This window comes from Prorops nasuta, unplaced genomic scaffold (assembly GCF_024137725.1).
Source record: "Prorops nasuta isolate Cenicafe-Biocafe unplaced genomic scaffold, Cenicafe_Pnas_1.2 PNAS00009, whole genome shotgun sequence".
NCBI classification, from domain to species: Eukaryota; Metazoa; Arthropoda; class Insecta; order Hymenoptera; family Bethylidae; genus Prorops; species Prorops nasuta.
In genome coordinates, this window is record NW_027116806.1 from 5,768,620 (window position 1) to 5,795,128 (window position 26,509).

Sequence of the window (26,509 nt, forward strand, 5' to 3'; positions counted from 1 at the left end):
ATCAAATCCGTCGGATTGTCCGAAGAGACGATCGCTTTCTTGAGTTCTGACGGAATATCATCCCTCCACCCACCCCCTGTCCCTCTCGTGCCACTTTATATCCCCCTTCGCTTATCATTTTCATCCTTAATTCAAGCCACTCGACTAATCTTGTCTCTGACTTCGATTCTCCTTAAAGGGTTGCGCTTCTGTCGTACCCACTATACGAGCTTTGATCTTATATTATCTGTACAGATATATGTGGGTCGTTGAATTTTTATTCTTTTCAAAGGGAAGTAGACTGAAACGGTCGTTTAAATGATAATTGATAAATAATAGAAATCTATGTTATATTTGGTATAGGAATAAGGTTGCAGTAGAGGGCTTATGGCATATGGGTCCGATATCGAGAAAGGATCACCTGTTGCATGATGGAACGATGGGGTTGGGGCCGCGAGGGTTACGCTTCGAAAGCTATTCAGGACTTCGGGGTAGAAACGACCCTCGATCGGTCGTGCGCTGACCAGCGAGTGGCTATATATGTACCTTCCAATGTCCCGTAATCGTGGCCCAACTCTGGCTTCCTGCAAGATGCCGCAAACGCTTTAAAGGGGAAATCCTTGGGCTTACCAGAATTCTGCCTCAACTACACTTAGGTACTTATTGATATAACGCAAACCCAAATTAATTTGTGCCTATTATTATACGACGCGACGCGTCTTTGAGATATATTTAAAGCAATTGCGTATTATATATAATAATTCGTGATCATCCTTTCTTTCTATTCATCGTGATGCGAGGTCACAGGCAATAAAAGAATGCGAGGAATTCTGGTCTGTCGATTCCCACCGAGGTCTCTTCGTAGGATCAGTATTAGGAGACAGTAGGGGTGTCCTGGATCCCTTTGGGACTTGACTTGACGAGCAAGACTGGAATGTTTCATGAGAGTAGTGACCGACGCCTCGCCGTCGGGCCAATGATCCATTATTGGATAAACTACTGCTCTTTACCATAGAATGTCCTCATTCCTCTTACGTAATTGAATTACTGCACAGTGCGATTATTTAAAAAGAATTTTTACAATGTGACTGGAATTGAAGAAAAAGTGCTATGATTTGGTTGGTTTGAAACGTATAACGAGGAAAGGTTCGAATTGGAAAATAATGTAGTAGGGTGCATTGTGTGAAAAACTTCAAAAGAAAAAAAAAACAAACTCATTTTGATAATGGCGAGCATTACCTATAGCAAGTCTGGTAGAGATTTGGCGCTAAGCCGTCGTTGGCTGATCACGGAAGGAAATCTTGGATATTGGTCTGTGGTTGGTTGCAAATGAACGCACGAACGTGAGATTCTTGCGTCTCGGAAATACACCCCTGATGATGGCAGCTCGTACCTTGAAATATCGACCGTTCGATTTATCCGATTATCGAGTTGTTTCTTTTTTCAACAATAACTACTTTCCAAACTACTCAATAGCAACACGTTCCTCTTATAATAATCTACACATATATACCTTGAAGTATATATTAAAACGTACAAAGATATGAAAATGAGGGTTAAAGTAATTTTATACGCGTCGTAGATTTTTAGAGGCTGCGCATCAAGGAAGATATAATTATTCAATTGTAAATTGCAAAAATTAGCAGGGAGTTGATTAAGGTGTATATAAGAGAAAGCACACACGATGTCTCGAGAGCAGGGAGGTTTTTAGGTGGCGTGGCTCGTTTAGCGCGCTTCATCGACTGCAGCGTCATTAGCAGTCTTTTTTTCGCGAGCCGGAGATAAAATAAAGTAGAAGAGAGCGAGCGAATGAGTGGTTCCGGGACTTGGTCGCGGTCTACGTCGAAGCAGGAGCCGCAGGAAGGTTAATTTTAACGAATTCAACGAAGCAGCAGCAGCAGCGGTAGTGGTATAGCGAGAGGAGGAGAGGTCGGAGTTTAACAGGATAAGCTAATTGTGGGGTATTGGCTAAGAAGTCGGGACAAGTGAGAACCGGTGAAGGGAAGTGGGAGGTAGAAAGGGCTGACAGGCCGAAAGGGGAGCAGTTTCTCTGGTGGGTGCTAGTCGTGGATCGTTAGCAGCCGGCAGACGACTGGAATCACAATGTGCAGCTTCTTACGAGCAAACCAGCAAGGCTTCTCTATTTTCTGTGGACAGTCCTTCCTTCGATCCACTCTGAGTCAAAAGGAGCGGCTCAGGGGGCAGGGGAGGACTCTATGCTACACTCAGCGTTGACTTTTACCGAGTGGCTAAGTTAACACTATGCTTGCGAAGTAGCTAGACCTTTCACGGATAATACACTTTCTGCCAGGCCATGTAGCGAATTCTCAAACGACTCTTCCATTTCCCCTCCCCCAGCCCCTCTCCAACACTCTGCCAGCTCGCTCGTTAAGCTAAACAAATTCATTTCGAAAATCTCACTGGGTTAAAACTTATCGAGAGAGATCATGCGAATGGCAATAACGACGATAACGAGAGGAGGAGGGGGAAGCGTTGTTATTATTATTATCTATTATATATATAAAAGAGCGAAATGAAGAAATGGGAGAGGATTGATGAATATATCGTAAAGCGAGAACATTAGCATCATTAATCATTTTGAGAATCGTCAGGGAACATAGCGTTTTGTGAAGGATGGACGTATAATAGGTATTACGAGCGAAGGTTAGTCCAGGGGCGGCTTTATTTCCCATATAGCTCTCATATGTCCACCTCACGAATAAAGAGGCCCTACGTGGGTCGTGGGTAATGCTTTCATTGATTATTTCATTGGTCTTGATCACGCGCTTTGACTAAAATATTGCCTTTCGCTGCGTATGCTCGAAAAAATCAAATTGAACGCTATATACAAAAGGTCTGCGCGCGGTCCTTTCTATCTGATGGCCTGTAATATATATATTACAGGCATGTAATCCATGATAATGAGAAAAAAAGGAAAGTTTGCGCGAGGGAGAGGATTAGAGATAAATATGTTGAGAGAGAGAGAGAGAGAGAGAGGGAGAGAGCAGTTTGAGTGGCTCGGTGCTTCGACAGTAACGGAAGAAGATTCAAAGCTGCCTCAATCTTCGTTTTATATTGGAGGCTTAGATTAAGTCCGCTAAGAAAAATCTATTCGAGCCCCCGAATACTGCTGTAGAGGGTGAAGATGGCTAAAGATGGGAAATGGGAGTAAGAAGAAAAAAAAAGGAAGGCTCGCTGTGTGGTGGTATAGGAGCAGCAATATGGATGCTGTCTCGTGTCGGTGGCGACTCTCTCTCTCTCTCTCTCTCTCTCTCCCTCGCAAGAGATATCCACACTTTCCTAGAGAGAGAGAGAGAGAGAGGGGGGGGGGGGGGGAGGGGTTAGCCCGAAGGAAGGGTCCGAGGAGAAGAAACGATCGGTAGGGAGCGAGAGGGAGAAGAAGCGAGCACTGGTGGATTGGCCTCTCGCTACTATACACGTAGCTAACTCAATTTAGATCGAGTGCTGGGCATTTGTTACCAGCCTTGCCTTCTCTACAACAGCACTCCGCTTCATTTTGCCCGAAGCTTCCAACGTTTTTATTTCCTTTTATTTATCTGGATAAATAAGTCAGTCTTTCTGACTCCCCAACGTATTCGCCACTCACTCCTAACATCCTTTATTATCGATGCCACTTCCTAATGGAGACTTATAGCTGAATTATTAGAATTGATTCGACGCGCTACAGCTTATCTAAGTATTATGGATCGTACTGGACAAATTATCGATTTTTTCTCATTTTCATTCCACGTATTTACCTGCCGCTTCTCTCTACGCGCTGACCACCATTACGCGATAGCAAATCCCAGCATGGGGGAATATCTAATGAGGTAGTTGCGTGATATAACTGATATTAGTGAAATAAGTTTTACGCGAATGTGCTAATGGAATAAATTACAAATATAAATAGCGCGGAATATTAGAGAATTGAATACATTTAGCGATAAAATAGTAACCTATTTATCATGCTTTCTCGCCAAACGTTTTTTTTTTCGTCTCAAGGATTTCTTCGCATTTTACGTTGCAATAAATTAACATTGGAAATACGAATGACTAGAAATCAGAACCATGGCAAGTGCGACGCGTTCTGAGCACTGTCTTTCATAATTATATAATCGTGCTTACCCTCGTGAGAGAGGATTTAAAATTTTTTCCTCGTGCGTCATCGGGAGGAAAATTAAGGTAGAAAAGAAAGTCGATATGGGGGTATTCTGAGTTAGCACGTGCGGTCTGTCGAACGGTCTTTCGCGTCAGAGTTAAAAAATACATGGATAATAATTTTTGACGAGTACTCGGTACAAAAATTTCTTCCAGTCCTATATACACAGAGGAGAGCACTCTTACAGAATTCTCAAATTTGTATACGCACGGTAATTTGGACGAGGAGTAAAATAGTGCGTTGACAGTATTTAAAGCACATTTTGCTCATATATGATATATATACAGTTTCTGGAAAGTTTATACAAGTTGAAGCAACGTTCTCGCAGCAAGAGGAGCATTTGGCGAAAGTTACGTGAAATACTGTTTACAGGGATAGGTCGGTAAATTTCTTAAAAGGGTATATACAGCGCAGGGTTATACAAAAAGTTTATAACTATTCACACTCGAAGCTCTTTCGGAACAGAGTCGCGAAATGTGTCGGTGCAGAGGTATTGTTCGCGAACGAGATTTGCAGCAGGGTCGTTAAAAGAGTGTGGAATGGAGGTTGGGGGGGTTGATTCTCAAAAAGTTCGCTCCCGAAGACCGGAAGGCCCTCGATGGCGAGGGCGCCGGTAAAGAGGAGCGCGCGAGCAGGGTGAGAAATAGAAGGAGGAGGATGATGATGAGGGGGTGGGGGCGCAAGGGGGTGTGGGTGCATTGTTCGCTGGGTGTAAAAGGTGGGCTAACAGCAGTTTGCTGAATCGAGGCGGAGCGGGGAGGCGAGGGGGAGCGTAGCGAGGCTTGCTCGCGTAGGTGAAAAGGATCGGAATGAGAGAGAGAGAGAGAGAGAGACATATATATAGAAGATGCACGTGGTAGGGGGGTGTCGGAACGAGTATAAGGCCGTTTCGCGAGTGTAAATGCCAAGTGAACAGTTCGAGTGAACAACCCTTGACGACTCGCGAGGCCCTCGACCTTTATAATCCGGGCATAATTACTGGGCGAGCGGCAAGCGGGCTGTACACATATATATAGGTAGGCAGCGCGGTGGAGGACAGGCAACTAACAGCAATTCTGCTGATAGCAATAGTAACGGCGATAGAGAGAAGCAGGAAAGAGCAGCGGAGAGTACCTATAACGATGGCGGCGGCGGCGGCGGCGGCGGCGGCCAGTCCTGGCGTGCACACGAGAGATTAATTGTTATTAATTATTTTGCCGCGCGCGACGGTGCAGGCGGGGTAATTTGGTCGTCGGTAGCAGCGCGGTCGGAGCCACAGCAGCCACCGCCGCGGCCAGAGTAGCGACGTCGGCTTCGCCGTTTAACAATGAGACCGACCGCGTCCTTTTCAGTCCGACCGGAAGCGGACGCTTGAAAACTGCAACTCGCGCCCAGCGCGACCATCCCTCTCGCGACTTCCGCCTCGGCTCTTTCAACTCCACTCGCAATCTCGCACTTTGCCCCTTTTGCTCCTTCGTTTTTTCCACCTCCCTCTCATCCAATCTTGGTCCATTGTTCGACGCTTTGCACTTGATTCACCCACCCCCGCTCCACGCGATCTCCTCCTCCTCTCAAATTTTTCCTCCCTTTCGATAAACAAATTTCTGGGAAATCTCTTCGATCGACTGTCGTTTTATGATAAATAATTTATTGGATTTTGTTGGATGATTTTTCTAATATTTATTTGTATATTTTTAACCTAGGAAGAATATATAGAGGTGTGAGTGTGTGATGGAGGAATTTACGCAAGGTTAGAGAGAGAGAGAGAGAGGGAGAGATCATCAGTTTGGTCTGACAATAATCGCCCACGGCATCGTTTCACTAACGGGCCGGTCAACGCAGTAGCACTTTCCTAAGATTCGCAGGGACATTGCCTCCAAGGGGTCGACGAAAAGAGTGGACTGTTAGGGGACAGGGGTTCGCGAGAAATGTTGTTTGCGACTGATACGGGTGCCATATTCCAAACGCTCCCTTTTGCCCGGAGAGTCAGTAGCAGACTCAATGACACACGCAGACCGCTCCTGCCCTAAAGGGATCGTCCACGACGGATTTAAGCGTACGCAGGGCGTTGTCTTCTCGTAAAGAGAACCACAAAAATCTACAACTAGCGTATCGTAAAACTCCATCTCTCTCTTCAATTTCTCACGAAACTTTCGCTAAGCAAACGACATTTATTACTTCCAAGAATATTTCACTTTTGTTTAGACGAAACATGCTTCGTAAGAAAATTCTTCTTTTCACCAGACCGACGATTGTCGTTTCTTTAAAAACTTTCAATTTTCATTCGCGCTGTCAAATATATATTGTTTCCAGCACTTTTATTCTCGAAAAATTAGTTTAATATTTTTTCCCTACATTCACTATACTGTAATAATTTTTTACATAAAGTTTTAATGATCTTATTTCTAATAAGATGTCATTTAAGAGGATTAAAATAGTTTTATTGCAATATATTGTTTACAAGAGTCTTCGGTTAATTATAAAATAAATAAACGTGAAAAAATGCGTCCAATGAAGAGTACAAACGTTAAAAAGAGAGATATACACGAGAGAGAGAGAGAGTGAGAGGCGTAAGAGGAGAACGGACTAAAGGCAGTACACACATGAAGGCACCGAAATGTGTATATATATATATATATATATATATATATATATATATATATAACAATGTAGGGAAAGAGAAACCGCTGGTAAAGGGTGAGGTTGGTCGACCGAGGCCTGTCCGCTATTAAAATAATTCTCTCTCTGGCTGCAACCGAGCGGAAAGAACTTAGCAGTGCTCGCTCGGCAGCGCCTCCGGATTTCGCCCTCTTTCTCCGCGTCAACGTCCTCGGGATGCTCGCCGCCGCCGCCACCGTCCGTCTCAACCGGCGTTGTTCCACTAGCAGCGGGAGCACCACCACCGCGACTCGCATCAACCCTGTGTGTTCTGGTAAGCATAGCTATTTTAATTGTGTCGTCCTCCAGCAACAGCAGCAGCGGCAGCAGCAGCATCCCCGGCAGGATGACCAGTCCGCATGGGACCACGCAAAATGAACGCAGACGACGGCTTTCCGCGAGACTCCGCTCACCCAAAACCTCCACTATGTGGCTTCATTATTATGCGCTTTACACGCGAGAATTGCGGAGGAGGAGCTGATTGCACCACTGCAAAGCGAAGGACACCGGTGCAATCTCCTCCGACTCGACCACCAGAACGAGGGAACGACTATCCCCTCTCTCCCCCCCCCCCGCCCCCCCCATCACACCCCCAACGCAGATGCAACTTTCACGTCTAATCTCGAATTCTAAGTGTTCCGTCATTCCCCCATGTCCGTATAATTCTTCCTAACTGCAAATCCACGCTCGACAATTTTTACACTTTTATCCCCGACTGTATACACGAAAGGTATATAAAGAAATTTGCAGAAATCTAACGAGTGGAGGAGGGAGTAGAGAGAGAGAGAGAGAGAGAGAGAGAGAGAGAGAGAGAGAGAGAGAGACAGTGGGTAGTAACGCTGAGCGATCCACGGTAGCAGCAGTAACTTGGAGCTTTCAAGAAACGATCCTCGGTGTGAGAGATGCGCATCAGAGTATAAAAATATTAGTAAATGCAGTAAAAGATGCATTATGGCAGGTAAAATAAATGTATAACTTGAAAGAATTACGAGACGGGTAGTCGCGATGCTTATGAGAAAAGAACTTGGTGCTGGAGGAGAGATAGAGAGGGGGTGTGGTGGAAGAGCGGTATAGCAGGGCTCGAAAGGTTTATAGTTGAGGTGGATGTGCGAATGAGCGGGCTTGAAATGAATCCGAGCGAGGACCGAGTACGTGGTAACTTGGTGAAAAGCTGCGACAGTGGGCGATTTAGTCGCGTGGCTTTTCAACGCGCTCCGTCCACGAAGCAAGCCGAGATCAACGAGACGTTCTTCTTGCGTTGCAGCAACGAGAAACAAGATTAAGCCAGGCGAAATACGCGCGAGGTAACGTAGGCTCGTCCTCCTTCTACCTTCTTTACGTTCTTGTTATTATACAAACGAGGGAAACACTTTTGATTCGTCGCGCCTCGCTATACATATATATATATATATATATATATATATGTTGCTCGAGAGAATCAGGACTACACGAGTTCTTTCCCCTCCTCCCCCCCCCCTCCTCTAGCACTATATATTTATTTCATCAACCCCAAATGTAAAGTCTTATTCCCGACTGCACAACGTCTCGCTATATCGTCGAACGTTTGTCAAAATAAGTAGAATAATGGGAAATTGGGTCGTCGTTTGGTCGGTTCGTTAAGCATCAATTAAACGTGTGCAGGCGGCCTACCAAAGATATTAGAGGCATCCGAGCGAGTGGACGACCGAGCAAAAATAAGTAATTAGAAATACCACATGGATAATATACGGTGCAATTAAGGTCGAAAGAGGGCCACCTAGCTGGCACGAAGCGACCCCCACTCCGCGATGAGTATAGCTTCCCGGGGGGCTAGTGGCGCCGTGCGAAGGGGGGTGGAGCCTCATCCGGATGCGGATTCATAATTAAACACGCCCTTAAAACAAAATCATTACGGTTGTGTCGGCTGGGGCGGCTTCAACTCCCCCTCCCCCCCCCCCCCTCTCACCGTCTCCTTCTCCGAGGTGGCTGGTTCTCTGGTTCTGGTGCTTGGCTGATGTCGCTGCGCAAGCGGCGCTCCAGCCAAGCGGCGACGGGGTGAGCGACTGTACTCGGAGAACCGAGAGACGTGCCAAAGGGTTGCGAGAGGCGGTATAGTTTTGCCAATGTCCTCCTTTCTCTCTTTCTCGTGGCCCTTCCATCTACCTGAATATACACCGCTTACCATATATATATATATATATATACATGAATGTAGCATATATATATACCTTGGTACCAGGGTCGAGGATTACACCCGCCAAACTGGTATACATATATCTCCCCATGCATGCACTCGGACAATCCCTTAAATCTCTGCTTCGAGCTCCAGTATTGTCGAATTCTGAAAATTGAACATTTTACTATATATATATATATATATATATATATAGAGAGAGAATGGGCTAGTTTCAAGTCGCGCGATCCTCGGGAGCTGGCAGGGGAGCTCGATTGGTTGCTCAGGTTGGATTTTCCACGAGTCGCAGGACACCGGTACCTTAAAACGAAAGCTCCGGGGTGATACTAGGGGGGAGGGGGTGGTCGGTGGTATTCGCGGAAGCGAGGACGAGCACATCCTGCGGTGGGGGAGAAGCTAGTTCCGTATAGCAAGGGGTGGTATAGGGTTGGGCATGCGAACCTACCAAGGCATCCTGGGATTCGAACTGGTACCACCCACAGAGTCCATCGCGCCGGTCCGGCCGCCCCGTCACGAGAGAGCCTTCGCTATTTTCTCATACCGACTAGCGCAGAAATTCCATCCCCACTCGCGTCATTGTCCGCTCCAACCCCATCGAGTCATCGAGTACCCTCGCGCATTCGTTAAGAAAATTCTACACGCACGCACACTCATACAAGTATGATACACGCGTGCAGACTGCTTCGCCGCGCCGCACCGCGAGCGAGCCACAATTCCACTCTTTGTCAAATAATCACTGATTAATTGGCCCCAAAACGCATATACTTTCACCGAGGCGTTCCTCCTCCTCGCGAGTCTCAAAATATTACTGCAATTCATCCGCCGTCGCGGATTGAGATTTTAATATAAATTCCTAAATGCACGCTTTCTTAATTAAAGTTTTCCTCCTTTTTTTACTCAATTATGATGAAAATTAAGGAAACGACAAAGACGCAGTAAATTAATACGTTGCGAGTAGTGCGATATTAAATAAAAGGATAGCAGGGGAATGGGGCGGAAGAGAAAACTTGGTACTTTGAATAAATTTGTGAATTGTCAGTGTTTAGGGAGTGGAATTAAGAAAGCGAGATCGTTCAAAGTTTCGTACGGCATCACGTCGCACTGCTCATTGTCAGACGATGTAGAGAAGATGAAGAAGTTGGGGGGGGGGGGGGGGTGGACGGAGGGGATAAGGCCGAGATGCAGCGAAATGAAACGTTCGCAAACGAGTCACGATCCCCTAATTAGGGGGCTAAATACCGCTGACGTTTTTTGCCGTTGCAATATTATCATATTTAGTATGCGCACTTAGGAAGCCAGCTTAAATAAGCCCCGGGACCTCCGGAGCTTGGAAGCTCCAGTGAGCACGAGTCTAATAAGTTCCACTGGTCGAGCTGCAGGCGGACTACCAGTCGTATATAGTATATCTACTGAAACTTTAAATTCTTCCTTCGGGTGCCTATGTTTCCATTCGTGCACTCGTGCTCCACTGCTCTGTCAATAACTCCTTTTCTCCATGCAGAGGAGACATGGCCAGACTGTCGGAGCGTCGAAACACTCGAGGAAATTATTAACGACCTTGACGATATAGCTGCAATGCCAACGATTATTCTCCTGCAGTTCCCACTCATTCGCCTTTCGATTCGTTGCTAACGGGCGTTCAAGTCTCCTCTCTCTCACCTATACATATTCTATACACATTCCAATCTCGCAAATGCACTCTGCCCATTAATCCTCCAGTATTTTCAATCGACCAGCAGAGACGTCAAGACTTTTATCACGAGTCTCGTGGTCGTGTGGCTATATGCGCGTATACATATATGCAGTCTCCTACTAGCATAACTATATATGTACTATATAATATTCTGGAGGAAAATTGCTAAATTATTTCTTGGTTCGTGGTATATGCATCATTTGTAAGTTGACAAATAAGTATTTAAAGGAGGAGGGAGAAATGGACAGAAGGGAAGATGCGAGGGAAATTGCTAGATCGCGTCAGCCCGGTAATCTTGGGAAAGGTGGAGGAGGGTGGAGGTGGAGAGGGTGGAGGGCGAAGGGCGAAGGACGAAGGGCGGTAGACGCGACAGTGGCGCGGGGGTGGAAAGGTGGCTAAGAAAAGTTTTGCCACAGTAGAAAGAGAATGAACTGTAGTGGGCAATGGAGGAAGGCTACGAGTGGTTCTAATTTACCGGGACGCAGGGACTTTGCGTCTGAGGCTGGAGCTAACTGCTAATTTAAGGGTTAATTCCTTGGGAGACAAGTTGGCAGAATTATGACGAAAATATTCATGGCATTATGCATACGCTTAGGCGGACGCCACCGTCGCTAATAAAAATTAAAAAGTCTAATTGCAAAAGGTCGTCTTAGTGGTATTAAGGCGCCTATCAATTTTCTTCCTGGTCTTGGGCTCAAACAGTTAAACAGGTATCAAGTGGAATAATTGCATTTCAGCCTTATTAGCAGATTTTTTCTTTACGAGAGTCACTCTTTGCACACCGGATATCCCGATGCATGGATTTCGACATTTTCCTTCATCCCCGACTCTTGCGTCAAATCAAATGTAATATTGAAGAAACGATCCCATATTCGTCGTTGGTGAATAGAGGTAGAAGTGGACGAAAAGAAAGCACGCTCGTGTGCCAGCTTAAATGGCACACTGGGGTCGTGTTACGATGAAATATATCCACCCGTTTTGTGTCATCACAACCTGTATACTTTCTACTTTCATCTCTCAAGGGTGACTCCATCGAGGACTCGATGGATATCAAATCTTTCTGAGGTAAATTTATCGAAGAGAAGAAAATAATATCAGTCTTTTCGCGACTAAACTTTGATTATCCGTATAACCTTGAACAATAAACTTCTAGGAGTGATTGATATTTTTATACATTTCGCATAACGTACCGTATTACTTTCTCCATACATGAAACCATCCTACGTATACATACAAGTTGGCAGGAAAATTTGCTACAGAAATTTTGAAACAGTGCGTCGAGTTTAACGTTTGAATTAGGAACTAATCCTTTGAAAATTATTGCTCTTCAGCATTGACTAGAGCAACGAAAAGGGCTATGCTTCGGTGGGAACCAGCTCAAAGGCCGCTGACGTCATTTACACTTTGGAATTTCGAGGAAAACGTTGTGCCGGAGTATTTAAATTGGTAGCAAGTGGAAGCGAATGACGCAAGGATCGCTACTATATTCTCGCGATGGATAATAGACGATAAACAAGGGCTCTTAACTTTACCAGTTGGTTTGAACGTAACGTAAAGTGAAACGTAATAAAAATACCGTTCCATTTATGCCATTTTTCTTGGCGATGGGGTAAGTGGAGCGTAAGATCGTTGTCACTAATTGTAAAGGAAAAGATGGGATTCGGCCACGTAGCTCATTCCATGGAAGGTGGTTGTAAAAATAAAAGAAAATTTATTTGCGTAATTTGAGCGGAAAGGCTGAAAAGGGACGGAGGGGGGGGGGGGGGAGAGGGAGGGAGAGAGAGCATATGTTCAAAAGGTACAATCGCCCCTCGGTTGAAGCAGCTATATATACCGAGCGAGCGACAGCATAGTCATCGCAGCAACGGGGCAATGCTAGCTATATAGTATACTACCCATCCCCAAGCAGAGTTCAAAGATGTCGACACAGTGCTAACACTTGGTTGGAGAGTGGCAATATAGTTTCCTTAATGGCGCTTAAAAAATCTTAAAAAGACGATATTAAGAATGTGACTAGGGTAGAAGGGGAGAATAAGGAGCTCCGGAGTAAGGTGGATTCTGCCGACAGGCAGAGGTGGAAGGGTCCTCGAGAGGAGGACTACGAGCCTGGTTAATCGCCGTAAGACAACCGGAGAAATGAGCGACCAGTAACACGGACTGCTTCCCCTCTTTCGAGCCAGCCTGACCCAACAGGGGAGCTTTCTAAGGAAGTGTCGAGTGACGGGAAAAAACGCGAAGAGATTAAAGATGAACCTTCAGTGAAATGGGCCGTGAGTTTATAAAGACCCTGTCCGCTTTCGAGAGTATCACCCTTCTAGCTTCTTCTTCTTTTTCTTCGTCTTCGTCTTCCTCTTTCTCATCCCATCCCCTGCACCAATCGGTCTACTCTCTATCAACCCTGTTGTCTTCGAATTAAACCTATCTGTTCTCGCGCGTAAATTCAGACCAATCTTTGCATGAGTGGAGCTTATCAGGAATATCAGCTTACACTTTTTGCATCTCACGTTCAATATTAGTTATTTTTTTATTCTTTCCACGTTTTGATATATTTTAATAATAATAATAATGATTGCCACGGGTAGATTCGATTCTGAACGATGTTTGGGAAGCTGAGAAACTTTGCATTGTATCACTATGGCGTTTGCCATTGCCACCTTCCCATCCCCATGGTGGTTGGCTGATGACGAGATGCCCCTTGAATACAAAATATCAATCAGATTCAGGGGTGCGTCGGACGAGAAAAATACTCGGTAATTACGACAGACCCACTCCAGCGGCTTCCGACCCCAACTACCGATTAAATACATTCATCGCGTTCGTTCCTTTTCGAAGATTAAGATTTCGATTTCCCTTAAGGGTCTCTACTCGTGAAAAATGTGTCAGGTTTAAGGTCTCGCTTCAACTTTTAATTGTCAATCTTGATAAAATCGAATAAAGTGCTCGTGCTTGTGTACGATATAAATGCGTGGCTCCTTCGCCGTGGGTGGGGTGATATACACCACTTTACATGTTACACATACATATATATATGTGTGTGTGTGTGTGCGTATAACGATACGATGTAGTTGAATGTTTGCAAAGCTGATGAAAGCAGCGCCTAAAAGCATAAAATACGAATGTATATAATTACAAAAAGGAAGCATATCTTCTTGAGGGAAAGCAACGAAATTTCCAGCTGCGGTCTCTGCAGCTCCCTTATTCGTTCACGTGAATGTTACAGAAATCCATGTTATATATCGCGAAGGGAGCAAAGCATTATAACGAATCCTCCAGCAAATTAAAGGAAGGACCTTCGTGTATTTTCCCTGCAAGAATTCATACGTAGCCGGTTAATTACAAAATTCAAATTAACGCGAAAAATGGCGCAAACGGAGGGACCGGCGTTTTTTTAAGGATCTCCTTTCTCAAGGCCGCGGACTGGTCTACTTATTACGTTTCTCGGTAGCTCGCAGCTAGGCAGTTGGTTATTTACCTACTCGAGGTTTTAATTACCTGCCCCCTTGCTTTGTGTCCGACAAAAAAGTAATCTTAGAAGTGCATGGAAAGAACAATGAATTTGCTTAGCAGCACTGATATAACTATACATGTATTAAGAAGAAAAAATCACTTTGAACACAGTTTCCTCGCTGTTTTATCGGCGTAGAATGTGGCAAGATTTTGGAAGAAATTTTTTAAATGGTTCGACTAAAAAAGAAATGAAACAATAATTTCGTCCTATCGTCCGTTAGCAGACCGAGTCTGTATCTCGCGAAATCGGTATGCGGGAAAAAGCAATGTGCGATCGTACTATATATACAGTGGGCAAACGCACATTCAGAACCGATGTTGATGTCTTTGTGCGAGCAGGAATCCGAGTTGTATCGACGTTACGAGCGGCATAAAAAGTTATAGTTACATTATAATAAGCCGAACAGGGCCGTATTGTGTTGCTATCAACAGAGTAACATAGCCGGAGAACTCTGCTTTATATGTCATTGTCGATGCAAATTCGCCAGAAGTATATACTAAAGGCAGCAGAAGTCTACGATTTATCGGCAAATAAAAGAGAAAGTTCCGATTATTGGGGCGTTTAAGGGATCGTAATATGTGCAGCTATGGGATTTAGGTAGCCTAGATAGAAGTTGGTAAACTTTACGACACGATCAAAAGACTTTTTTTAAAGAGAAAACGCACGTTCGACAATTTTTAACGTAAATTCGTAGACTAATTTTGCAGTTCTTATTGGACGTTCGGAATATGCATAAAGATGAGATTGAAAAATAATTGAAAGGCCGGTTGATATAACGTTGGGTGATATCGCTTAGATATTAGAAGGAGGATTTGCTAAATAATATAGGGCAGCGAGTGGAGAGGGAGGGAGGACGGAAGGGCGAGCGAGCGAGCGGCATAAAGCCCGTTCGGCGAGACGAAGTCGGAATAAACGGAAATTACCGGGGCCATCTTGTAATTATACGGCTAATAGGAAGGTAATTTAGTGTCTCGAACTCGAGTTACCAGCGGGTAGGACCAACGCGGTAGCCGGGTGCGGTCCGCAGCTCGCGATGGCGCGCGGCCTTCGCGGAAAATTAAAATAATAAACGGCATCGTTAGGATTCATCATCTGATTTTAATTTCCATTCCGAAATGATTGCGCATTATCTCTCGGAGGGCCGTAACACCGTTTCTGGATTTACTGCCGAGGGCCAAGCAGCCAGACGTTTCTCGGCTTGCCCGACTTCGCCACTTCCTCCATCCATTCCAATTTCTTATGGTTATTCCTTTTCTTTATTCCTCGCAGCCTTATTCCCCATCCCGCTTCCTCCATTTCTAGACCCACCCGTCTTCCTGCCCATCACCTCTGGCGATTTAATGGCCAACCAGAAAACAACCCACTTGCATATACTATATATATATGTATCTGTATACGTCACGGTTGTTGAGCTTCGCGCAGGAGGAGCAAGGAACGCTGCATGTTTATATATATATATATATATATATGTATATAATGGTTGAAGATTCCTCAAATTGAATCAGAGCTTCGAGTTTCCATCGTGTGACGCAAGTTCCCATCAAATACAAACTTGATAAAAAATACATAATAGGATTCACCAGTGGACTAATATAACGACCGGCCGTTTATATATATATACGAAAGTGGAGGCAGCGAAAGGTGTTTCAACGTGCTTTTTACGACTGGGAATGACAAAAAAAGGTCCCGACGACAGTGGGGAGGGCGGGAAGAGAAAAAAAATGGGGGTCGACATTTTAGCGGGAATCCGCCGGTGGTAGAGGTGTAGGTTCGTTTCTACGAGCAGGCCAGCGTTATCACGATCGTTACAGCCGTTGGCGAAACATATTCGCTTCGGGCGTGCGTTGCGGCGATTTTGGAAAGTAAAGTTTATCGCCTTGCGGCCCCGTCGCGTCGTGCCGCGCTCGCGCGCACCCGCATAATGGCCCGTCCGCACGAAACGCGAGAAGCACCACGTCGCTGCAATGCCTCCACAGTTACTCTAGGTGTGGACATAATTTTTATGCTTTCACGCCAACTGCACGACCATCCATGCCTCTATGAACTATACTTTGAATTCTCTGCCCTTTTCATCCTATATATATATATATATGTATTACGCTATTTTTCCATGTGTATTGTACTCTAAGCAAATTATGTAAATAAGGAAATAAATATACGATACGCGAAAGCGATCGATTAACGTTACGAGCAACGCGAGAAACTCTTATTATCTGATTTATGTTTTCAGCACACACGTGTCGTTTGACTCGTAAATTCACAAGGACGAGAGTCGGTGACGTTGACACAGCAGTGTTCCAATCTTGTAATTTAGTTACACGACCATTCATAGAGTACCTTGAATTCTCCAAAGTTATCATAGAATAATCTACATTATTTTTTATCAATCTTCCTTGCATTTATTCCAAACAAATTTTTGTAGAATTTATCATTTTTAATAAGAAAATGAGTATGTAATATTCGGGGGGGGGGGGGGGGTGGTTAATTAACGTCAAAGTAAACGGTGCGAATGATCGATATCGACTGATTTACGACGGTTCGAGCACGCGTGTCGTTTGGCTATAGTTATATAAGTATACGAGCAGCGCGTGGACGGTCGAGACTCTCGGCTCTCGAGGCGCGCAGTGGTGTTGGCACTTGGCGCCGCGATAGTGTGTTCTGCCGGTCGTAGTCTCGTAATTTAAGTGTGCCACCGAAGACGCGGCTTCGCCATGCGACGCCGAGCATTATCATGGTAATTTGTTAGAAACAAACATTATAATTCCGCAGGTAGCCGCTCGGAGCTCGCAGTGTGTCGGAGAAGGAAGGAGCGAGAGGGGAATGGAGGGGTGGTAGAGCAAGGACGACGAGGGATGAACGAAGAAAGGGGTAGCACAGGGGGTTGGTTGCGCGCTCGTTGGCAAAGCCGCGAGGAGGAGGGTTGAGTACCCAAGTTAAAGGCGTAAGATCTACCGTGTTTTGGACAGTGTCCATTGTCTTGGGATTATTTATTGGAGACGACACCGTTGGCCCCGTCGACGTCTTGCGAACGGGAACCAAGCAGCTAAGATGGCGGCTATATCGCGTATAACGAAGCCGGCATTTATATCTTGCTCTCGGAGCAAGACGCCATTACTTCGCCGGAACTCTTGCGGTACAAATACTATAACGTCTACGGCAACCTGCCCTTTCAACCAGACTACCGTATATATATATATATATATATATATATATATATGTATACAGAGTTATCGAGTGAATATTATTCTCGTGCTATATATATATATATATAGGGAGAAATTAAAGAAAAAAAAAAAGAGTCGCTTCTCTGGAGGGGACGAATAAAAAGAATATAAGAGTCTTGTCGAACGAGTGGCTGGATGAGGACGAGGGACAAGAGGAGGAGGGAGATCTCGAGCCACCACTAAAATTCGTGCTGTGTGCCACTTCCTGCGCGAGGTGGAACCTTGGAATTATTAGATATGCAACCACGACGCCTCACCTCCTACCGCCATTATTAAACTTAGTTATGAATGCCCATTAAAACTGTAAAGGAAATGCATTAGCACGCCAAGGCATCCTCGAGCTGACAAAGCTACCCCCTGCGGAACGAGAGCCATCCACGATCCACCCCTCCCCCCTCCCCCCTTTATTTTAAAGCCCCAGTCAGTGTGGCATAGGCGAAAGAGCAGTCCGATACGATCGAGACCGTTCTTCTCTCTGCTTCCAATGAAACTGCACTTTATTGAAATGATCATCGTGAAATCTTAATACTCGCCTCTCTCACATCCAACTCCGACCGAATTGAAAAACTTTCTCGACCACCGTACGCAAACTTCTATCGAGACTGCGTTAAAATTTCATAAAGCTCGGAGAAGAAGATGCTAATCGAATAACGATTCGTGATCGTGCGAGTATAAGAGTGCACGGGGGGGGGGGGGGACGTCTTGTGGGATATTTTCAAAGCATGGACCAAGAACTATTCGCAGCTACAAAGCCACGGTGCTATCTAACAAAAGACATGGGCGGATTCTCGGGGAGGAATTCTCCGCAAGGGATTATTAGCGTAGAATTATTGTCATTGCGAGAGCTCGTAGCCCTTTCACCGCTTATAGGCTATACAAGCGACGATAATGGAGCATAAACCGAGGGTTTGGTAGGTGCAAGCTTCTTCCTTACAAGACGCAGGGCGTTTCGTATTTTAACGGTCAGATTTGACAATAGGCGGCCTTGTTCTCGTATACGACTTCGCGAAAGTCAGATAAAGGCGCTCGCACTCTTACATCTTGTAAGACAACCACTATACCTTTTCCTCCTCTATCCTTATAACTCTACATAATATTACGTATTGCAATAAACTCTGGTTAACTGTGTCTCTGGGGCTACGTACACACCGAATATTCAATTTTTATACCTACCAAACTGTCTTATTCAAAGATGCAAAAATAATTGCTGTATTGCTTAAATTTGAAATTTTTATATATGGTTATATACTGTGTGACGTTTAATTAGTTTGCATATATCACTTGGTGATAATTTGTAATTTTTCCTAGCGAGGTACGAGATTCTAACAAAGCGAAAAACTCACCTTCCTTTTTCTCTGTTATATTTTCTTTCGATAGAAAATACTGGCAGGTACACAGAACACTTGATTTTTTCCTGCCACAAATAGTCTTATTCAAAAATACAAAATATAATTGCCATTGCTTAAATTTGCGCGAGTCTTATAGAATATATACTATATATATATATAGAACATTTAATCATTTAGTACCACTTGGTGATAATTAATGGCTTTGGCCAGCGAGGTGCGAGATTCTCACACAGTAGCATTCGCCTTTTTTTCTCTGCCTCTCCTGCCTTTTTTCTTGTTTTCTTTTTTTTTTCAACTGGAAGAGCATGACATTTGAGTGTCCCGAAGCGCGGAAGGAGGAGGAGGAGGGAGAAAGGGAAAATGTATCCGTAGCGGTGGTCGTGGAACGAAATACGAATGTCGGGGGGATAGGAAAGGCTGGACCAGCCGATGTCTACCACAAAAGCCATTGTCCGCCACTTACTGAATTCGTCGAGCCTCCCTCCTGGGCCACCCTGTGCACACAGCAGCCAACGCCACCGATGTAAAACACTTCCCGTGAATTTTATTGCTCTACGTACCTCTCCTCGTATACCTTCGCGTATGCATGGTCACCTAACCTACACACACACACACACACACACACACACACACATATACGAGATCCACTCTACCACACTATCCAACGTCTCTCCACCACTATACCACAGTGCATGTGCAGCGTTCGCTTATACGTTCGGGTGTAAACCTGCCGACTCTACGTTCTGTACATACATTTGCAACACGAAAGATATGTACGGGACAGGGTAGAAGCGCGTGTACGTATATGCGAACACACACAGGCGCGCAAACGGCCGAATGCAATTGTATAAGAAGCTGAAATACTTATAGTACGCTATCTTTGCGTGTGCAAGTAAAATTTTATGTATCCCCTCATGTGCAAGCTGCAATAAGTAAAGGTAGCTGGGACGCGGTACATTCGCAAACGTCACGGTAAAATTACTTTTTAATTATCGTCGAGCGGATTTCGCTTATTACGCGATATTCCTCTCATCCTCCGTCTCTCTACCTGAGACGCTCGGAATTCAGCGGGATTTTCTATTTCGCGGTGCCACACTCCCTCTAGCCCGTCCAGTACTTTTAATTTAGATAAGACTACCCTCGTACGAGCGACGTGTATGACAATTAGGAAGACCCCTGTAGGACGTATGAATATTACGAAACAGTAACCCATTCTCGCTGTAAAAGGATTTTCTTCATGCTACCGCATTAGGCGTTGCATTAAAGCTAAAAAGAAAGAAGAACAATTTTCGACATGCAAAAAACATTTCCATTGTCGTATAAATTGCTGAAACTGCCGTCTCTCTCGGTATGTATAATTCGATTAGCTCCTCTTTTTCTTTCCTAGACACTTGAATTCTATTAAGAGTCGCTATAAAGAAGGAGTCTAATTTTCTACGTGTTTTTTTTTCTTCTTTTGCCTTCCAAAGATCGTTATCCGGATGGGAATGGTATCTTCCGAGTCGGTGTGACGAGTGGACGGGAAGAGCTGTAGGAGGAGAGGAAGATGGGGGGGGGGGGGGGAGGGTGAAAAGTTAGTTAGGATAGCGTGCAGTGATTTTTGGACAGGTACGGTAGTCGAGTGTTATCTCGGAGACAAGTAAGAGAGCGGGCGATTTCATTCGTCTGGCGGTAAATCCGCGAATTAAAGAACTTATTCCATTTGGGCAGCCAAAGGGGTGTGAATGCTTTTGCGCTCGTATTATCTGGAGTCGAGAGGGTGTAGGGACACGAAGGGGGGGGGGGTGTAGAGAAAAGGGAGAAGCAGTGGGAGGGAGGGAAGGGGGGGGGGTGAAAGTGCGAGGGCGCGAGCGGAGCAAGAGCGAGAGAAAACGCGTTTAGACGTTCGTTCCGCTGGTAACAAAGATAACTCTATGCAATAAAAATGATTCAAAGTTTCCCGCAGCGGATGGTGGTTCCGATGGTGGAGCGGTTGACAATGGCGCGTCTTTGTCTCCGACCCTACCCCCGCAAAAGCCCAGCGAACCTCTCCCCCTCCTCTTCTTCCTCGCAACTGGCCCGGATCGCACACAGCCTAGCCTTCTCTCTCTCTCTCTCTCTCTCTCTCTCTTTCCCGCTCTCTCGCGAGAGACCGTGCTTCGTGCACATTCACCTCTCCTCGCGCGAATCCCCCCCCCCCTCCTCTCCCTACTCTCTTGCCACGCCGTCCACCGTATCCTGCGACACCTATCTTCCGGTTTAAAGTCCCGTCGTGCGCGCCAGAGAGGAACCTCGCTAACTTTTATTATTTACGGCCGATATTTCAGTCGGCCAGAGCGCATGCACGACTTTCCTGCGGATGTCTCGTAAGAGCACCGCGTCCTCGCTCGCCTCCTCGATATCAACGCTCTCTCGCCGTCTCTGAAGAATCTTTGCTCGTGCTCCTCCGGCAAAGGAGGGTGGGGGAATTTACTTCTTACTCCACAGTGCCTCTTCAATGGTAAACATTTCTCGCACCCAACTCTCTTCCAACAACTTTATACTCCGTGGCAGCAACGTCCAAGCGCCTACCACTACGTAAAAATATGCTATGGTGTATATAGTATACCATACACATGTGTATTTAATTTCAGAATCAGTTTCCCCTTACGTAGGGAGCTTCTACCGCTGAACGTAGAAATGCGACGGTAGGAGAAAAATTTGCGTTATTAAAGTACGCAAAAAGCTGAAATAAAATGAAGAGAAAGCAACGGGTGTAATAAACTGAAAGATAAAATAAAGTGAAAAAGAGGAGAGAGGGAGAGGGAGAGGGAGAGAGAAAAAGGTGAAATGTGAGATGCGGAGAAAATAAAAGGTACAAGATAGCTTCCGAAAAACTCCCTTATCGAATCAACGGATGAACGGATGAACGGACGATCGGTATCCGGAGAGAATCGGACTCATTCCCTTCCATTCTCTTTCTCTCGACAGTGCCTTTATCTACGTACCTTCGCATACTAATACGTAAAACCGTGAAGGGTCTGAATTTGCATTTTATTCGCAGCGTGGACCGCGGCTTCGTGAGTACGGTTCCTCCACGGTGTGGACATTTATTTTAATTAAATTACTCCGGAGCGTCGAACAACCCATTTTCTATAAATTATCCCCTCACTGCTCTTTTGCGTGCGCGGCGAGGCATTAATGTACCCGCTGATCCCACGGCACCATTGAAATGAAATAAAACCACTGGCCATTCCCATCGCGATTTCACCATGCTGCTTCCCCTTCATTTGCTGCGTAATTATTTTTCACCAGTACACATCTATTATTCAGTCAACAAATATTAGTCTTTTTCTCGCTTTATCGATCGATCGATATTATACTTACATCATTCACGTCCTGATAAGATTGCATCAATTTTCAATCATTACTCGGTTAATCTTCGGATTTATTATTCTAATGAAAAGTTTTGTAATCGAATATAATAAATTAGTATGTGCTCTTGAATGTATAATCCTAGTGAAAAGAGAGTAATAGAATGCATTTTTTTTAAATTTTATTACTAATTCTAAAAAATAATATGTTTCTACAGTGGTATTTTGGGAAATAAAATTGAATTAATCTCTATTGGGCTGGCAAAGGAAATTTCATAGAAGCATGCACACTTCGATAAATAATATGAGTAATAGAGGACATTGCATTCTAAATTTTTAATTGGTTGCTTTTCAAATTATTGACTGATGTATGCCAAGTTTTAAAGAAATAAACCATGATTTTAGTCAAACATAATAGATATAGAAAAATCGCTGTTTATTTCTTTGCAATATAATGTAGAGTAGTAAAACAAAATGTTAGTCCTTAGAAAAAAAATATTTTAGTACAGGCTGTCAAAAAAAAATGCGTGTAAACAAAACTGTGACAGTAAACACTCAGTTGTAAGTATTTCGTTATAACAGCAAGTAAATTATAATATTAGCAATGATTTTTCTTGCAACACTATAAAGTGGGATTTTTACCAAGGTCTGATTATTCATCCTTATATAATTGTATTTACTTTTATGTACTAATTTGAACTCTGTCTGTTCCTGCTGATGTAAATACTGAATAACGCCTGCGCGTTGTCCTGTTTTGTAGGTTAGTCGGTACGTCCGGTTAATACATGTTTTGACAGTAAGTACGTAGTTATGATAAATTATATAATCCCCACCTTTAGATATACTCTTGGATATATCTTTGGTTAAAAAGAAATTAGTTTTTAATGATTTATTTACCTGATAAGGAATATCTTCGTTGTATTTGCTGCGGGCAACAACAACGTTCATCACAAGTACACAACATTTATTCGAGTCCCACGCGTAAAGCATGTCATCCTCAACTGTTATAATATTCCATGTTTCTTTATTAGTGCCGGTTAAACTTTTCTTTAACTCCTGAAATAAACTTTTCTCATTGAAACGCAAAGGATCTGTACATGAAGACATGACGAAAGAGAGGTTAGCTTAGCACAGCACGCACTCACGCCAAACAACAACGAAATTTGCCGCGGATTGAATCGATGTCAGCGCAGCCTATCAGTATGACACTCTGGTAAAACCAAACTCCCAGAAAGTGTTGCCAACCACTTTACGTTAGGTTAGGTTAAGCTTTGGGTAAAGCTGGGTTGGTAGAGAAGTTTACTGTACTCTACATGGCATAATAAAACATTTTATTGTGTTAAAACAGTAATCATGATTCTACAAGCTCTTAATCGTAGCTAATTTTTTAGGATAAATGTTAAAACATTATTCTTCTAAATAAGAGCATAAAAAAAGAAGATTAAACTCAGATGTATTTTTAAATAAGTAATTTCGATAGTTAAATTAAAAATATAAAGTGTGGATAACAATGTTAAAATTCATATCTTGTAAAAATGAGTACTGCTTTTGCAGTTAATAATAGAAAAAAGTATCATATTAATTTAACACTACTCCAACCAAAGGCCCCGGAGGGATTCGAACCCTCGATCTCCTGTTTACTAGACAGGCGCTTTAACCAACTAAGCCACGGCGCCGAACGAAGACAGTCTTCTTTAAATCATTACATCAGAAAGAATCTTTTTTATTAAGTATATTTAATATTAGTTTACAAACTGATGAATTTTTTTAATTGGTAATTATTTTCTTTTTGAATTCCAGAACTTGCATGTCAGATGAACATTAACGTGTATACAAAATAAAGGTAATAACAGCCTAAAATTTAAATTTTTACACATATAATTATAAATTAATAAAATCTTATCAATTGTTTAATAAAATAAAAAGATATAAAAGAAAATAAAAAAGCGCCCCCGGGTGGGCTCGAACCACCAACCTTTCGGTTAACAGCCGAACGCGCTAGCCGATTGCGCCACGGAGGCATCTACAGGCCGATGAGTTAAAGTTGAAAGAGATTATTCCCATTGAGAAAAATATAGTTTGATTAATTATTATTTAAATAATATTACTGATACAAGTATAAACGTTGTTTTAATTTCAATGACATGTATATAAATCGCTAAACTTATTAATTATTAGGTATAAAACTATTCTTTTATCAGCTATACAATTAAAATATTGCATCACGCATTATAATAGAGAGGTACAGTGTCATATCAATATACTGAGCGGAGAGAACCAAGTGATATTATCCTGATATTTGCGTACCAACTATATACACACTCAAAGTAGGAAAAAATGTATTGGATGTAAAATATTATTTTGCAAATTACACGTGGGCGTAGGATTAGATAAAGCCGTATACCCAATGGGATGACAATATGTTATGGAAAAGGGAAATAGTCAAGCAGTTGTATTGAAGCTATATATACGGTTAATTAAATGGGGTTGGCTCATTAGTAACTGTCTATATGCAAGGCGATGGACGAGACGCGATTGGAGGGCTGTCCCAAGGTGATTTATCAGTCACGATGGATCACAGATGTTCGACTGGTACCGAGTATAGGTCACCGTAATAGTGATGAATAGTTAGCTTATTGAAACCGTTTAAGCCCTGTTCTAATCTACATTAACTATATCTAACATATATATATATATATATATATATATATACATAAGTATAGCCTATACATCTTTGCGATAAACATCTCCTTTGGTTTCAGCTGCGTTTTTGTCAAACGCGAATCTTGATAGTCTCATTGAAAAAATGGAAAATTGATGACAGTTGTAGAATATCCACGGAGATGAGGCTACAATTCTACGAATAACTTTCAGGCGTAAGCAGGATGTCCTTTAGTTCGAGGATGGCGACGTTAACGGTCTGTTTAAATTGTGCGTTTAATTACAAGTAAGAGACAGTTGCCAGAAAATTTATCGGTCACTGTTACTATCCCTTCTTCGTTCCTAATCTACGAAGTAGATATCTAGACGAAACATAGGAGAGTACATCCTTAAGCAGCAATAAGATATTCCTCATTGTTTCGTAACTCGTGTGTGAAGATAGTTGCATTACTTCTGTATATACGTTAAAATAAATCAGTATTTTATTTAGCAATCGATTTTCCATTAAAAGTCAATGCGTCTCTATACAGTTTTCTCCGTCCTGATATTCTTCCCTGAATAGAAAGCAAATTACGCAGTATATATATATATATATATATATCTGTATATGTATACGAGCACGCATTTGTACAAACCGTTTGCAACGATGTAAAGCCGAGTTTCGTCCTAGAGCCATGATTCATCATGTATTCATTTCCAATGTGAATTATTTTCCGCTTGGTTTGGCTTCCTTAAAAGCACGGAAGTGTGGTGTGCAGATGAAATACACGATCATCAATAATTTATCATAAAGCAACCAAAGCTGCTATTCTAGTAAACCGCTGTATCATTATCTTCCCATGTTAAATACAGCAGACAATATAATATTACACCTCCATTCTTGAATTATTTCAGATGTTAAAAGCATCCGGCAAGAAAATGAAAGAGATTTTAAAGTTACAGGTGGAATTGGGAGAATATTGTGCTGGTACTTGGGTATGTATGCTATGGATTTTGTTGGCTATATCCTCGAGATTCTTTAATTAACTAATGGATCGCGAAGTACGGAGCCTAGTCCAAGATCAGGAGCACCCGGTAGACAATACGTCTTACCGCTCGTAGGTCATTGTGGCGTTGAAAGGGAGTAACTTATAGGGGCATTGGGAATTACCAGTTTATTATTAGGGAGATAGCATAGAGGGCCAAGATCAGGGGTTGCTGTTAATTCTCCTAACACTTGGCTCCCTGGAGAGAACACGCTGCCTTAAGACTTACTCCTTCTCCTCCACCCGTTCCCTTTGCACAGCCGACATCTTGAATCGCTGCCCTGTTAATTAGCACGACTTTAAACACGCCCACATGCTACAGCAATCGGGATTCACTGAAATGATTTTACCGCATCGCGCTTTCGGGATTACTCAGACTCGCTAATTCTATAATCCGCGTTAAAAATACAAATAGTTCGGATTGTTTCCAAGTAACGGCTTAAACTGCGTTTAGACTAATACGTCCGAACAATTCTGCGTTGTTCGTTCGTTGAAAAATTGTATAGATTCATGTTTTCTACAATAGTATATACTGCTATTGATAATTTATAATGTAAAATAAATGTTATTTTACAAAAAATTGTGTGATAAATTTTCGTGACTAATCCATAGTGGAGGAGATAAGAAAGATTTGCCAAGACCTTGAAAGATGTTGCGGCCGTGGCTTTGACGTATGGAAGATGTCGGATGTGGGTTGATAGGACTGTGTCGTCGATTCGTCTTCCCTATAGTCTGCTGCTTTTCGCCAATCCTTTTCCGCTCTCCTATC

The 26,509-nt window shown here is 43.4% G+C and overlaps 1 protein-coding gene and 2 non-coding genes across 3 annotated transcripts in view; all 3 read right to left on the reverse strand.

Moving 5' to 3' along the window:
• The window catches only part of mbo (Nuclear pore complex protein Nup88), a 50,570-nt gene extending 27,357 nt beyond the window's left edge, over positions 1-23,213 (reverse strand). Inside the window, exon 1 of the mRNA XM_066731468.1 lies at positions 22,952-23,213. Coding sequence (XP_066587565.1) covers positions 22,952-23,161 — 210 coding nt within the window. The 5' untranslated portion in view covers positions 23,162-23,213. The remainder of the gene's footprint in view (positions 1-22,951) is intronic.
• A 443-nt stretch (positions 23,214-23,656) lies between these two features.
• On the reverse strand, positions 23,657-23,730 carry TRNAT-AGU (transfer RNA threonine (anticodon AGU)). Its single transcript has one exon. It is a non-coding gene; the product is annotated as a tRNA-Thr (tRNA).
• Positions 23,731-24,001: 271 nt separating this feature from the next.
• Positions 24,002-24,075, reverse strand: TRNAN-GUU (transfer RNA asparagine (anticodon GUU)). The gene has a single exon. It is a non-coding gene; the product is annotated as a tRNA-Asn (tRNA).
• Between the last annotated feature and the right edge of the window lie 2,434 nt (positions 24,076-26,509).